Source organism: Epinephelus moara, chromosome 24 (genome assembly GCF_006386435.1).
Source record: "Epinephelus moara isolate mb chromosome 24, YSFRI_EMoa_1.0, whole genome shotgun sequence".
NCBI classification, from domain to species: Eukaryota; Metazoa; Chordata; class Actinopteri; order Perciformes; family Serranidae; genus Epinephelus; species Epinephelus moara.
The window spans coordinates 50,884,743-50,898,600 of record NC_065529.1 but is presented as its reverse complement, the minus strand read 5'-3'; the positions used below and the strand labels follow the sequence as shown (position 1 = coordinate 50,898,600).

At 44.1% G+C, this 13,858-nt stretch overlaps 1 protein-coding gene across 2 annotated transcripts in view; it reads right to left on the bottom strand.

Annotated features, from left to right (window-relative positions):
* Nucleotides 1-6,499: 6,499 nt before the first annotated feature.
* The window catches only part of dag1 (dystroglycan 1), a 67,748-nt gene continuing 60,389 nt past the window's right edge, over nt 6,500-13,858 (bottom strand). For both annotated transcript variants that reach the window (XM_050037661.1, XM_050037662.1), the window contains exons 3-4: nt 11,558-12,019; nt 6,500-11,144 (exon numbers count right to left, since the gene is read on the bottom strand). In XM_050037661.1, coding sequence (XP_049893618.1) covers nt 9,318-11,144; nt 11,558-12,019 — 2,289 coding nt within the window. In that variant the 3' untranslated portion in view covers nt 6,500-9,317. The remainder of the gene's footprint in view (nt 11,145-11,557; nt 12,020-13,858) is intronic.

The following is a 13,858-nucleotide window of genomic DNA, read 5'->3' as shown; positions in this document are numbered from 1 at the left end:
GATGAAAGAAGGCCGTGACAAATCTATTTATCAAAAATACTTTTATTTAAATAAATTAAAAATATATATCTTTTTTGGTGACAAAAATATTTCAGCACATCTTTTTCCAGTTATGTTTTTTAGGTGTCCAGCCCGTTCTTATTCCGACGCTGTCAGATACTGCTGCTTGTCAGTGATTTCAAGGTCAGACACCGACGCCAAAGGGCAGTTCAGTTCATAACGCGAGCGGATGGCACCTGTCGTGGCGGTATGATACTCCACAGGAAGGTGTCAGTTTAAAAGTCCACTGCCTGTAACAACGTAGTGTAAGGAGCTGTAAAGTTCCTAAAGGATGGGCAGGAGGGGCGTTGGATGGTGCCGACAAACACCGGACTTTCACCTGGGAGTCCCGTGTTCACTTCAAAGCTGCGGCCACTGCAGCAAGGACATAGCCTTAGTACATGTTCAGTGAGTGTTCTTACAGGTTTAATCACCTGGTCCTTTTGTTTGGAGAGGAAGGGACCTCTTACCTGCAGGTAAGGTAAAAACCTCCTGATTAGATCTTCAGGAGGATTTTACCAGGAATCTGGATCTGAAGTTATCAGAGTATAAAGGTGAGCACACATTAGCAGGTGCAGGGTGAGCTGCCTGTCTGCAACGAGCCAGAGAGCAGCAAAGAAACACAGATTTTTAATATAAAACAGCTTTATTCAGTATTTTTACTGGTTTAAATCAGCTGGTGTGTTTGTTTCATAGAGGAAGAGACCTCTGAGGATAATTCAGCTCCTGAACACTGAAGGAATTCTAACCAGGAGAAGTTTCAGCTGGTTGCAATCTACAGTCCTCACTGCAAGCTGCCACTAAAAGTGCGGACACACCAAACCGACATCAAAGAACTAGCGGCGACGAAAGCCAACTGTTGCGTCGTCTCCACGGACTATTACATCCAGACGGTCCCGGTGTTTCCTCCTCAGGCTCCACTTCACTCAGCTGCCCGATAAACCCGCTGCTTCTTCCCACTTTAACCTGAATAACAAACCGCAGCTGAGTGAAGTGGAGCCTGAGGAGGAAGCACCGGTTAGCCCCGGTTTCACTACAGGCAGATTCACTCGCTACAGGGGCGAGGAAATAAAACCTGAACAGCCAATCAGAGTGATCTCTCTCACCAACAAGCTCCGCCGCTGATTCAACATGCTCAATCGGCCGAAAAGCCGCCGACGCCGAAGGCGGGACACACCGCAAAAACTAGGCCGACAGACGCTCACCGATGGCCCAACTTTGGTTGACAGCCGACCGTCGGCTTGGTGTGTCAGGGCCTCAAATCTCCTTAAATCTGACACACTGGACCTTTAAAATTAAAGTTATTGATGTGTCATTTAAAATATTTTTGTATTTCTTTGCAGTTTTGGTTCGTCAGCTTGACATGCAACTGAAGTGATCTCAGAGATGCTGGATGAATCTATGACAGAGTTAAATTTATAATCTGACATCTCAGATGAAAACGACAGATTATCACCTCTGAGTGAAGCAAGATGTCCGACACCAGAGTAACAGTGACCATGAAGTAAACTGTACATGAACCAGTGTGACGTGTGACACACAGAAACAGGTCGATCTGTAACTCTTCTAAAATCCTTGAACATCAAAATAAATGTTACAAATACTGTGTGTAGATGTCTGATAATTATTCTGTGCAAAATCTTGAGATAGCAAATCTATAATCATGTAAAGGTCAGCGTGACACGTCACACAGCTTCTCCCCTCTCAAACAGAGAGATGTGACAAAAAATAAAAAGGAGAAAAGATTTCTGACCAATTTCTCCACTTTCATGTTTTCACAATAGACACTAACTTTGCACTTTCAGCTCGGCAGCGCTGTTATCCTGCAATTGCAGCGTATTTGTTCCTGAGTGTTTTCCATCGACCACGACGATTTGAAGTGAAGAAATTGGGATGGGCCCTTGATGCGTGCTAATGCGTCTGAAAACCAGGCTGACTCAGAGCCCCCCCACCCCCTCTGATGCTGCTTCATGACGGCCAACAAAACAAACCTGTTTTTGTTCAACACGAGCGCGGTCGCACATTTCATCTTCACAAGTGTGTTCAGAAACTGTGAGAGCTGAAGACTGCGGGCACTCCTCAGTTCAGATAATACAGAACAAATCACATTCCTCATCACGACTCCTCCTTTGTGTCACACTCCTGTATTTAGATGATTCTGTTTTAAACGCTACACAGAATAAATAGTGTAGATAAGATATTGTAGGTAAACTTAAAGCCTCTCTGAGCATCTAGTGATCACATGAGGCTGCTCTCGTTTCATCCCTCAAACAGGCCAGAATCAGATGCCTGATATTTCCTGCCTCATTTTAAAAAACCTCCATTATGGAAAAACAAGCTCGAACACAAAAGAGCAACAGCGACGGCGCAGGGAGACATATTCCATGTTGATATTATTCTGAAGCTGCATACTCCATGTGTGGGCAGTGACTGTGTGGGGTCGGCGTCCCTGCTCATGCTCAGGGACACAGTTTACTCTGCAGAGTGGAATAAAGCACACAGGCCGTGTTGGCTGTAATGACAGAGTATGTCATTGTGGACAGTGTTGAAAGTCCTCATGATTGTGCGGATAATAGCCGGGCTGCAGGAGGCCGGCTGAATTGTTTTCTGAATGACTTTCCGTGGGATGGATAGTTGATTTATTTTCAATTTAACGCCCTGGTCCTCGACTGCACGGCACAGTTTCTGCCCGACCATCACACTCCATGTGGTCCCTCTAACTGCAGCCCATGTGGACGCCGATGAGTTTAATCAACCTTCCCTAAAGGAGGAGGGAAGCCTTTGTGAGCGGGGCTTTACCATTTCCTCAAACAAAGCTGTGCACAACTGTCAAAAGGTACAATCATTTACCTTTCACAAGACAAGAAGAGAAAGAAGATTCAGCTGAAATAACATCTCATAACGTCTGTCACAACTCCAGAGAGAACCAATCATCTGTCAGAGGGCTGACTCCAACATAATTTCTCTTTTTATTTCCTTTGCTCGGTTTTATCAAATTCATTTTTACCTGGTTCTCACTGCAGGAACATTTTACTGCTTTCTTAAACATTTCTTGTTAAACCAACAATAAAAAATGAGGGCTGACTGTATAACTGTCTGTTAGATTCAGATTTGAGCTGCAGCATCACATGGTTCTTACTGTCATTTCACTTGTTTCAGTTCATTTTAGCTGAACGTCACAATTTTCACGCGTTCATCAGAGTAATTGGGATCAGCTGTTGCACAGGGCGTGGGGACAGACTATTAATTGACGAGGCATTTGTTGATTATCGCAGAAACATTTATTTGTTAGTTTGTTATCAAAGAGACATTTGTTTATTATCTTAGAGGTGTTTGTTTATTATTATTGTCTCCATTGTAAAGTCTGCAGTGTGACTTGTTCCTACAGGTGTATAAATATAGTTTTTATCATGCGTTTGGGAACTCGTTCTCACACTTCTTTCCGACCAGCTGAATTCTGGGGGATCAGTGTCGCCACAAAGAACCATGTGAATTAAAATTTGTAGTTTAAATATTTGGAAGGAGGCACGAGGAGGAATAATTAATCACTGACTCATTACAGCTGCAGAAAATCAGTCTGTGTTTTCCTTCATGGTTCTGTGTGTGTGTGTGTGTGTGTGTGTGTGTGTGTGTGTGTGTGTGTGTGTGTGTGTGTGTGTGTGTGTGTGTGTGTGTATATGTGTGTGTGTGTGCAGAGGAGGATTTAAAACGATGACAAAAGATCAGACCTCCATGAGACTGAAAAGCTTTTAAATGCATTAAGGCGTGTACAGTAGCTCCCACAGATCAGACTGACATTAGTAATGTTGTTCTCGTGTCAGATTTCGTAGCACCTACAGCCCACAGCTGACCCACAGCACAAAGAGCTAATTCAATCAAAGTGAGTGAACATAACCACTTCACTTCAACGTGTCCACGTGTCCATCTTTGGTTTCCTTCTTCCCTAAAACACAGGCTTGTGACCATGTGACAACGGTTTTTAACTTCTAAAATTTCAGCTCCAGCAGAATCCTTTGAGCCAGGGCTGAGTGTTGTGCATGTGAAGTCATGTCCCATCTTTAATGTCACTTTAGACGTTTCTGTGAGCGTGACTTTATGCCCCTCCCCCGTCAGAATTCAGACCAATATTCATGTGGTGTCTAAGAATAGGAGCAGTGAGAGCTGGGTATCCAGGGAAGATGGAGTCAATGTTAGGTGTACATTCATGCAGTCTGATAATTGATTCCACTCTGGGGCCTCTGTTCTGAGAAGGACTCCTATTCTTGGATTTATCAAGTGTAGTTTTGCAGAGAGGCTTCATGAAGGACCAACCGAGGCCTCTCACTCACAAGTGCTTTACATAAACTTTACAGCACTAATCAGCCCTGTGTAACGAGCGACAACCAGCTGCTTTCAGTCCACGCGTGAGCAGGACTCACGAGCAGTCTGAGTTTCAGTCGTCTTGGTTTGACCTCATGTTGCGGAGGAGCAGAGCGCTGCCTCCGTGATGCGATGCTCCTGCAGCATGCAGACAAAGTGGCACTACAAATCATTTCAGCAACTTCCCAGTGATAGATGGAGCTTGTCTGGTACTTTGAAGGCGACTGATTAGACTCTGTAAAATGCAGCCTCAGCACATCTATAATCTGCCTGAATCCCCAATCAGATGTTCAGCACATCCCAGACGAGAATTTGCTCACGAAATCCTGAAGTTACTGTGCGTCCATGGTGAGTGGCAGAGTGCAAAATCATGAATACAAAATATACAATATGAAAGCTGCTTACTGTGAAACAAGACACTATGATAAAGGAATAGTTCACCCTCAAAATGACCATTTGAATATCAATTACTCTGCATGTTCACTTACAGTCATGTAGAAAACTTTGTCTCGCCTCCACGAAATCTAACAATCTGAAACATTATTGATGACCAAATGTCTCCCCTCCTGTTCCTGAGATATGACGTTGAGTAACGGCCAAAAAAAGTGTTTTATGCAGAACATGGTGATGTCACAGTGAAGCTGACCTTTGACCTTTTGGATATGAACTATCATCACTTCATTATTTTATCCCATTAGACATTTATGTGCAGGTTTGTCATGATGAGTGTATGAATTCTTGAGTTATGGCCAAAAACATGTTTTGTGCGGTCACACTGACCTTTGACCCCCAAATTCAAATCAGTTTATTCTTGAGTCCAAGTGGACGTTTGTGCCAAATGTGAGGCCTTGTAAGATTTCATGTTCATGAGCCGGACACGGTCACAGAGACCTTGACCTTTGACCTTTGACTACCAAATCTGAATCAGTTCAATGTTGAGTCAATTAACCGTTTTGCCAAATTGAAAATTTTCCTGAAGGAGTTCTGGACAAATCACGTTCACAACAGGACGGACAGACAACCTGGAGACATAATGCATAATAAAAAACAGTGGTTTTTTGTCGCTCTTGTTGCGGTGGGGCTTCAAACCACGGCAGCTGACACAGAAATGCAAATGTCTCTATCTAGAGTCAGTGTTTGGTTTGTCCGTTCTGGGCTACTGTAGAAACATGGCGGTGCAACATGGTGATCTCTGTAGACGAGGACCTGCTCCCTGTGTAGATATAAACGTCTCATTCTGAGGTAATGGAAACACAATGATTCTTATTTTCAGGTGATTAAAGAGAAGAAAACAGAGTGATTAGATTATATGTTTGACAATAAATCCCCCTGAATCTGACACTGGAGCTTTTAACTTATAACCAGTTTCAATGAAGCCTGAGAGGCCACAGATGTGCTGATTCAGCCCTCTTCACCTCTGAAATGAGCGAATCACTGATTGTATTTTCAAAGACGAGGACCTTGTCATGGTCACATTCAGCCGCCTCACATCTCGTCTCAATCAAACCAAGATCAATCCTCCATTCATCTCTGTCATCACTGTCATCCATTTTAGCAAGTGGTGATGCCCTGAGAATACGTTCATCATCGCTTCCAAATTAAACTCTGTCACGAATTATCACAGAGGTGCAACAGAGCCGGCAAATTGTTTACATCTAATCAATACTGCGAGTAATCGATGCAAATTATCTGTATGCAACGTGTGGAGAGACAGACGGAGCTGAGAGGGTGTTTTCACAGCACAGCCTTTTAATGGGCAGAGCTTTCAAACTGAATAGTCCAACGAGTCATTCAGCAGCAGAATACTTTAGTACAAAAAGGAGAGCAGCGCGATTGTTTCAGTGAGTCCAAAGACCAAAGATGGTTGCCAGGCAGCGAGCCGTCTCGGGAGGTAAAACCTCCTGTGGACTTCAGACAGATTGATATATCAATTCAAGGCTAAGCGGGAGCAGTAGAAAAGTGACAGTGATCAAAAACCTCATCCATAAACATCAGGCAGGGTTTGATCGCAGAGCAGTACGGAACCAGACGTTTCCCACAGGCGGAAAACTCCCAGCAGAACCAGTAAGGAGAAGTTAAATCAGATGCATGAATGAAGAAGTTGGTTTTTTATCGTACCAGTTGGTTTTATTATGACAATGCACACTTGATAAGCAAAAAAGCCTTGGCATCCTGCAAAAACCAACAAGATTATGACAATACGAGTCACTTGCTCGAGCCTGCATCGACCAGCCACTGAGTGGACTGCGCCTTACATTATTATTGCAAAGGGTCACTTTCAGTTGAAACTCATTAGCAAACATAAGGACATAAAAATAAAATTTGTGATTACATAAAATATGGGTCATTCCATCTTTGTATAGTGGGAGATACATTTCGATATGCAAACACACACGATAAAATAAAACACTTGAGAAAATGTGACCCATGACAGAAACAAAAAGAAAACAAAGTGTACATAACTGAATCATAATCGAACTTCTAGGCTAAAATTTTACAAATCACAGAAGACTAATCATTAATCATGTTTTATTTTAATAATCAAACCGTTTGAGGCTGTATCAAAAACTTGGTAAAAAAATTAGAAGGAGATTTTCGTTGTGAGCTAATTACTGGAACTTCAGGGTTCTTTCTTCCTTCTGAATCTCGGCCTCCATCGCCTCCTCTGTGACCTCTACAATGTGAGAATCTGTACAATCCCATCAGGGAGAGTCTCCATGGCACACAAAGTTTCTCCGACGGAGGAGAAGAACTGCCTCAATACATAAAAAAATAATTATCCCTGCTCCAAAATAAACTGCAGGTCTCCTTTTCCTGTTTGAGTACACGTATGAAGGCTGGGCGTTTAACTGTTACTGTATTATTAACTTTACTGTCGACAAATCAAGGCCAAACTGCGTGAACTGAAACTACGAAAGTGTAAAACTACCACGCCAGGAAAAAATAACTGATCAGAATCAAGTTTTAACGTGAAAAGTTTCTTGTTTTAGCAAGAAAAGTTTCACTTTATAACAAATAAGTATCGTTATAACGAGAACAACGAGAAATGTTTGTTATAACATGAAAACTTCAAGAATACGTAAAAACAAAATCTCGTTATACCAAGAAAAGTTTCAAGTTTTTACAAGATTTAATAATTTTTTCTTGGAAAAACAATACACTTATTTATCTTGTTAATATTTGACATTTTTCACGCATTAACAAGACTTTTTTTCTAACAAGAAAACCTTTGTTATATCAAGATATTTTTTTTTACGTTTTAACAAGATCTTTTCACATTATAACAAGAAACAGGTAAACACGTCTTGTTATAATGTAAAAAGATCTTGTTAAAACATAAAAAGTATCTTGATATAACAAAGGTTTTCTTGTTATAAAAAAAAAAAACATCTTATGTTATAACGTGAAAAATTTCTTGTATTAGCAGGATAAATAAGTATATTGTTATACCAAGAAACATTTTTTCTTTACAAGAACAGTTTGTTATCACATGAAAGTGTCGAAACGTGAAACTTTTCTTCTTAAACAAGAAAAAAACTTTATTAATTTATATACTTTTTTTGTAATAACAAGAAAAGTTTCACGTCATAACAAGATAAATATGTTTATTGTTAGAACAAGAAAACATCTTGTTAATGCGTGAAAAGTTTCACGTATTAACAAAAGGTAAAGTATCTCTTTAGAAAGAAATATTTCTCTTTTTTAACAAAAAAAAGTTTATTTTTACAGGTTTCTTGTTATAACATGAAATTATTTTGTAAAAACATAAAACATATCTTGTTACAACGAGAAAGTTTCACATTAAAACATAATAAATAAGTTTATTGTTAGAACAAGAAAAGCTTCTTTCTTAACCTCCTCCCACTCAGATTCCTTCCACCTTATCGGCCCTGTTAGATCTGCTGAGAGGAAGATTACCCTCTGATGGACTGTAATTGACCTGCAGTCGTATCCAAACAGGAAGTAAGGAGCTCCCGCAGGTTATTTCAGCGAGGCAGTCCTCTTCCTGCCGCTTCCCTCCACCACCAAAAAAATAGAACACAATCTATCAGAACATCTTCCAGATATACAGTGAATTTTAAAACCAATGAAACAAACAAATTATTTATTATTCATCTCTAAATCTTTTTTAGGCTACCTTGTTATTCTCATCTTTACTAGACATTGTGAATAAGGATAGAAACAGACAACTAGTGTTAAAAGGCAAACCGTACTGAATCTGAATACACACTCCCACTCATTCTCACACATACCCACACGCACGCACACACACACACACACACACACCGCGGCCTCACGTCCTCTTGTGTCGTCTGCAGGGTGATTTGAGATCCTTGTGATGGGTTTTTTCATTTTCAGAGAATCTCAGTCTCCTCAGTAAAAACACGAGTTGTTGCCTGCAGTGGTCTGATGGCAGTTCACTGTCTCCTCGTATTATTTAAAAGCAAGACAAAAGACGAGTTGTTAGGCAAACGGTTCAGTCCAGAGACAAAAAAAAAGAAGAATAACCTGGGGATAATGATGAAAAAACAAAATGAAAGCCAGTATTTTAAATCAACAGAGAACGAAATGGATGCTGGGAAGGGAGAGCGCGTCTCCCAGTCGTCGCTTCTGACCAACTGGTCGATCCAAAAGCCAATGTGACGAGAATTTGTTTGTCTTAGGCCACTGTAGTAGCTGGGCTACCACTAAAACAGTAGTCCCTCCCAGCTGTTTCAACCAATCATCCCACCTGTAAAACCCCACCCGACTCGTCGCGCCCCCTCCCACACCAAAGTCCCCCATCGCTGTTTTGTACTTTAGCACCTCTTGTCATCTCTCCCTGTAAATGTCCAGACAGACAAACACCAGAATGGAAACCGTCACAGTTCCTCAGGCGTCCTCTCCCTCCACCCTACGAGGGGAGGGTGTAACAAGTCTTAGGGTGGCACGTAGGGAGGTGGAGATCTGTAGGGAGTCATGTTCTTGGGACGGGAGCCCTTGCCCTCCATGGGAGTGGTGAAGGGAGGAGGTGGCTGGTAGGGAGGCGCATTGGGGTCTTCATCACGCAGAGCTGTGTACTCCCCCAGCAGCTCCTGGTTGAGGGGAGTGGTCTCTGGCGTGGCCATGTTGGGGTACTCGGGCGGTGGAAGAGGGGGCTTCTCTTCCTGTAGGATCAAGGGCATGCTGGACGACGGAGGCGGCTTAGAGTCGTCAAGTTCATCTGCGAAAATGATCGGCACGCCTTTTTTGATGAAGGTGGCCTGGTCCTCGATGGTCAGCTTGCCCTTTCGTTTCTTCCTGTAGCAGATCATCGCGATGATGCCTGCTATTAGCAAGATCGCCGCCACCACCACGGCGGGAATGACCGTGTGGAGATAGACGTCATCTGTGCTCTGCCGGCCTGTTCCTGAAGCCGGAGTGATTGCTGGAGGTTCTGGTATATCGATCTCTCCTGGCGGGATGAAGGAATACGTTCTGCAGCTCGCCCTTCCCTTCACCATGACATCCAGCGGTTTGAACTCAGGCTCCATAGAGTACCTGAATGTCTGTGAGGGTTTTCCGTCAGCACTGGCGAGCGTCCGGCTCATGACCGTGAGCTGTTCTTTTGGACACGGGTGCTGCGGGAGGCTGGTGTTTGTCCACTCCACCACAATGGAGCCTTTGCTGATGTTTCGTAGACTGACCGTGCTGCTGTTGCGGTCGCCCAGCGCGTACGCCAGCTTCTTGACCAGAAGGATCTTCTTGTGGATGTCATTCGTAACTGAACGAGGCTCACCGTCGAATCTGGCAGTGAAAATCACGGGGGTCTTGTCGTTGATGGGCCAGCGGTTCACACGCACCTCAAAAGCATCGATTGCGTTCAGGCCTCCTTTGTCAGTCGCCTGCATGAAGTATTCGTGTTTCCCCACGTGTTGGACGTCAGGCAGGCCGTACAGGAGCTGGCTGGTGGTGTTGAACTGGATCCAGGAGCCCTCTCCGACCACCTCATTGTGATTCTGTCTCAGCGTTAGACGCAGCTTGTCAGTGGTCCCGTCCTCTTTATCAAAGAAGGTATCAGATGGGATCTTAACCTCGAAGTAGGTGCCCACCAATGCGTTGACCTGGTCGATGGGGTTACGCAGGACAGGCTTCTCGTTGTATGGGTCCGGGATGATGGCTGGTGACGGTGTGGTGCGCCTGGACGGCTTCGCTGTGGAGGTCTTTGGCTCTCTGGGCACAGGTGTGGTTTTAGGTCTCTTAGTTTTCTTGGTCGGTCTTTTAGTTGGTACAGGTGGTGTGGCGGTCGCCTCCACATAAGTAGGCCTGGTCATGGTTGGCTGGATAGGAAGCGTGCTGGTGGTCTCCATGACTCTGGTTGGTTGAGGGGGCCCCAGGGTCGGGGTGTGGGCAATAGGGTCACGGACTCTGATTGTAGGCTTTCCTGGCAGGGGAACGGGGCCTCTTACAGGCGGAGCAGAGCTTTCGGTTGGTGCAGCGATAGAAGGAGACGAGAGTGTTGGAATAATCCTCACTGGAGGCTCCACTACAGTTGTAGGAGGAAGCACAGCCAGAACAGGTGTTGGAGTGTTGTTTAATTGGCGCCTCACACGTTTAGGGACGTGGGGTTTCTTGTTGGCGATGTGCCATCCCACCACAGGGTAGCCCAGCTTGGCCGACATCGTGCCTTCCTTTGCAGGACCCTGGACACTGTTGATGTTTGGGACGGTGCTCTGGTCCAGCGAGCAGCCGAGCTTCCAGGACAACAGAGCGCCATTCTCCACCACCTGGGGAGACATTGGGGATTGTTAATCTAATTATCCATCTACTAATATGACACGTTAAATCATTCACAGCCTGGCAGATATGTGCTGATCCTAGGGCTGCATCACTGATGAATATTAACCACGATCATGAATTCGGCCTCCCACAGTTAATGATCAGCTGCAATATCAAAGTTTAGGATGCGTGCTCTGCTCGTATAAAAACTCTGCCTCATATTCAAATCAAGTGCTTTCTCAACTAACAGCAGCCTCTCATTCTGAGGAGCCGTCAAACCTCTCACACCTTGCAGTGGAAAAACTTTCCTGACTATCCTGTCTATAATGGTGCAGCACTAACATCTCCATGGCGCCACATGCCCATGCACTCATTAGCTTTTATCACCGACATGGACTCCCTGTCTTACACATTCACTCACCTTTTTGGCGTTCCCCGGTCCTGCCATGAACGCAGACATGTCAAACAGCCTGTTGTTGACCACGGGGAGGATCTTCATGTGCTGGAGCCCCACCCCAGAGAAGCTCCTCATGTCGTCCAGAAGCTCCACCCTCTGCTCTGAGCTCATCTTGGTCAGATCGGCGTCCAGGATCACCGTCAGCACCGTGACCGGCTCCTCGTTGCTACACATGAATGGCTGGACGTCGTCTTCGGTGGAGGCCTGGTTGGACGCCAGCTGGGCTGAATCTGCGTCCAGATGATCTTCGGGATGAACCTCGATGGAAAACACCTCTGAAGAAGTGGAGGATTTGGTGTGGTTGGAGATGGATACAGAGATGTAATGGACGCCTTTGTCCTCCTCCAAAGGCAGACCCTGAAGGATCCTGCTGCTGGCGTCCCAGTGCAGCCAGGCAGGGAGGGAGTCCTTCCCCATCTCTGTGATCTGACGGAGACACAGAACACAGCTTTCAATATACAGACCAGGAGAGAGGATTCATCACAGACAAAGACATAATAATAATTATTTGACTCAATGGGAATAAATAATTATAATAGGGATGCACAGATATGAACACAGTTTGAAAACAGCTGATGGAAGCTGAACTGAGTTACATTATGATGCGTTCAAGCTCTATTCAGTAAAAACAGTTATTGGGTGAAAGTAAATTTTAACATGATGTGTTCAAATGTAATCTTGTAAAATGTAGTTTTTGGTGAGAATACAGCTGTTTGTTCGCTGTTGTCTTCAATGTGTGTGCAGTGTAATGGACTGAATTTATTTTTATTTCTTTAATTATAGCTGTCTTTGTGTTCCTGGAACAAAAGGGGGAAAAAATAACAACAAACCAAAATGAACAACACTAAAAACATTGGTACTGGCTACAGTCAGTATCATTATCAGCCCAGAATTCGGTGCATCCCTAGAACGCTGCAGTGACACAACATATGAAACAAAATAAACGCTATTTGCAGCGAACTGTTCAAACAAAAGGTTTAAAGACAGAAAACAATGAGTGAACAAAGCAAACATGAATTAAAGGCCTCACACACACAGAACGCTTTCAGAGGACGTTGGCAACTGTTACCTGTGGAAAAGGTTACGTTTGCTTATGAAATACGTGTAGGTAATGTACTTGGCAGTTTCCTGGGAAAAAATATTGTCCAGAAGGCTGGACGGACAAAATACACCGTTGGCACAAATAACACTTTTAACAGAGTACGAAGCTTTTTTGTCCAGAACACAATGAACAGATTCAAGGGTACAGCTTCATCTTCTGTCAGACTCACACTTTGTTTTCCTCATGCACTGTTTCTGTGTTTGTCTGAAATGATCCGATACTGATGCTTCATCTTATAACTTCTGACAGACAGTGAACATGCAGACAGACGCACAAACAGAGTGTTGCTGTAAACGACATAAAACATTATTTACTGTTGGGGGTGTGTAACATGGTATGTGCTGCCATCCACACACACACACACACACACACACACACACACACACACACTCGAAACCAGCGCTCTGAATTGTAATTTAAACCCGACTGAAATTAAAATAACTTGGCCAATTATACGAGTGGGGACGTCCCCGTGGCAGGAGGCTGATGGAGAGAAATGGATCACAGGGGAGTGACAATGCATCCGCACACATAAATCCAAAAACAAGAACAAATGCATGGTGCGCTCCCCGGCCCCTACAAGTTAATTCTGCGGCTAATAAATCCTGGTTGATAAATTATGTAGAGGCAGTGCTCCCTAGACACATCATTAATGCTCTAACCAGCACACAGGCAGCGCCGGGGGAAAACACACGCACACATAAACACACACGCAGGAAGCACACACACATTCTCAAGCACACACACACACACACACACACACACACACACATACACTGAAGGCCATAGAGACGCTCACAAGGCTACACATGGAGAGCTGTGTGTGCATTTTCACTGAGACTCACTGTACACATGTGGCCACCCTGACTGATTCAAATGGACACACACACACACACACACACACACACACACACACACACACACACACACATTCACACACTTAACAGTCATCCTCTCACGGACAGTTCCTTAAACCTTCCTCCCTCCCTGACTCACAAGTCAGTCTTTAGACGCTTTGCTTAACTAAAGACTGATGACTTTCTCCCTGATTTTGTGTTTAGATGGGCGGATACAATTTCAGAGTTTAAAAAAACTCCCTACGTTGCAGAACCAATAGTAAATCTGCAGGGCGGTCCTTCGGTGGCTCGCTGAACTCTTGTGCT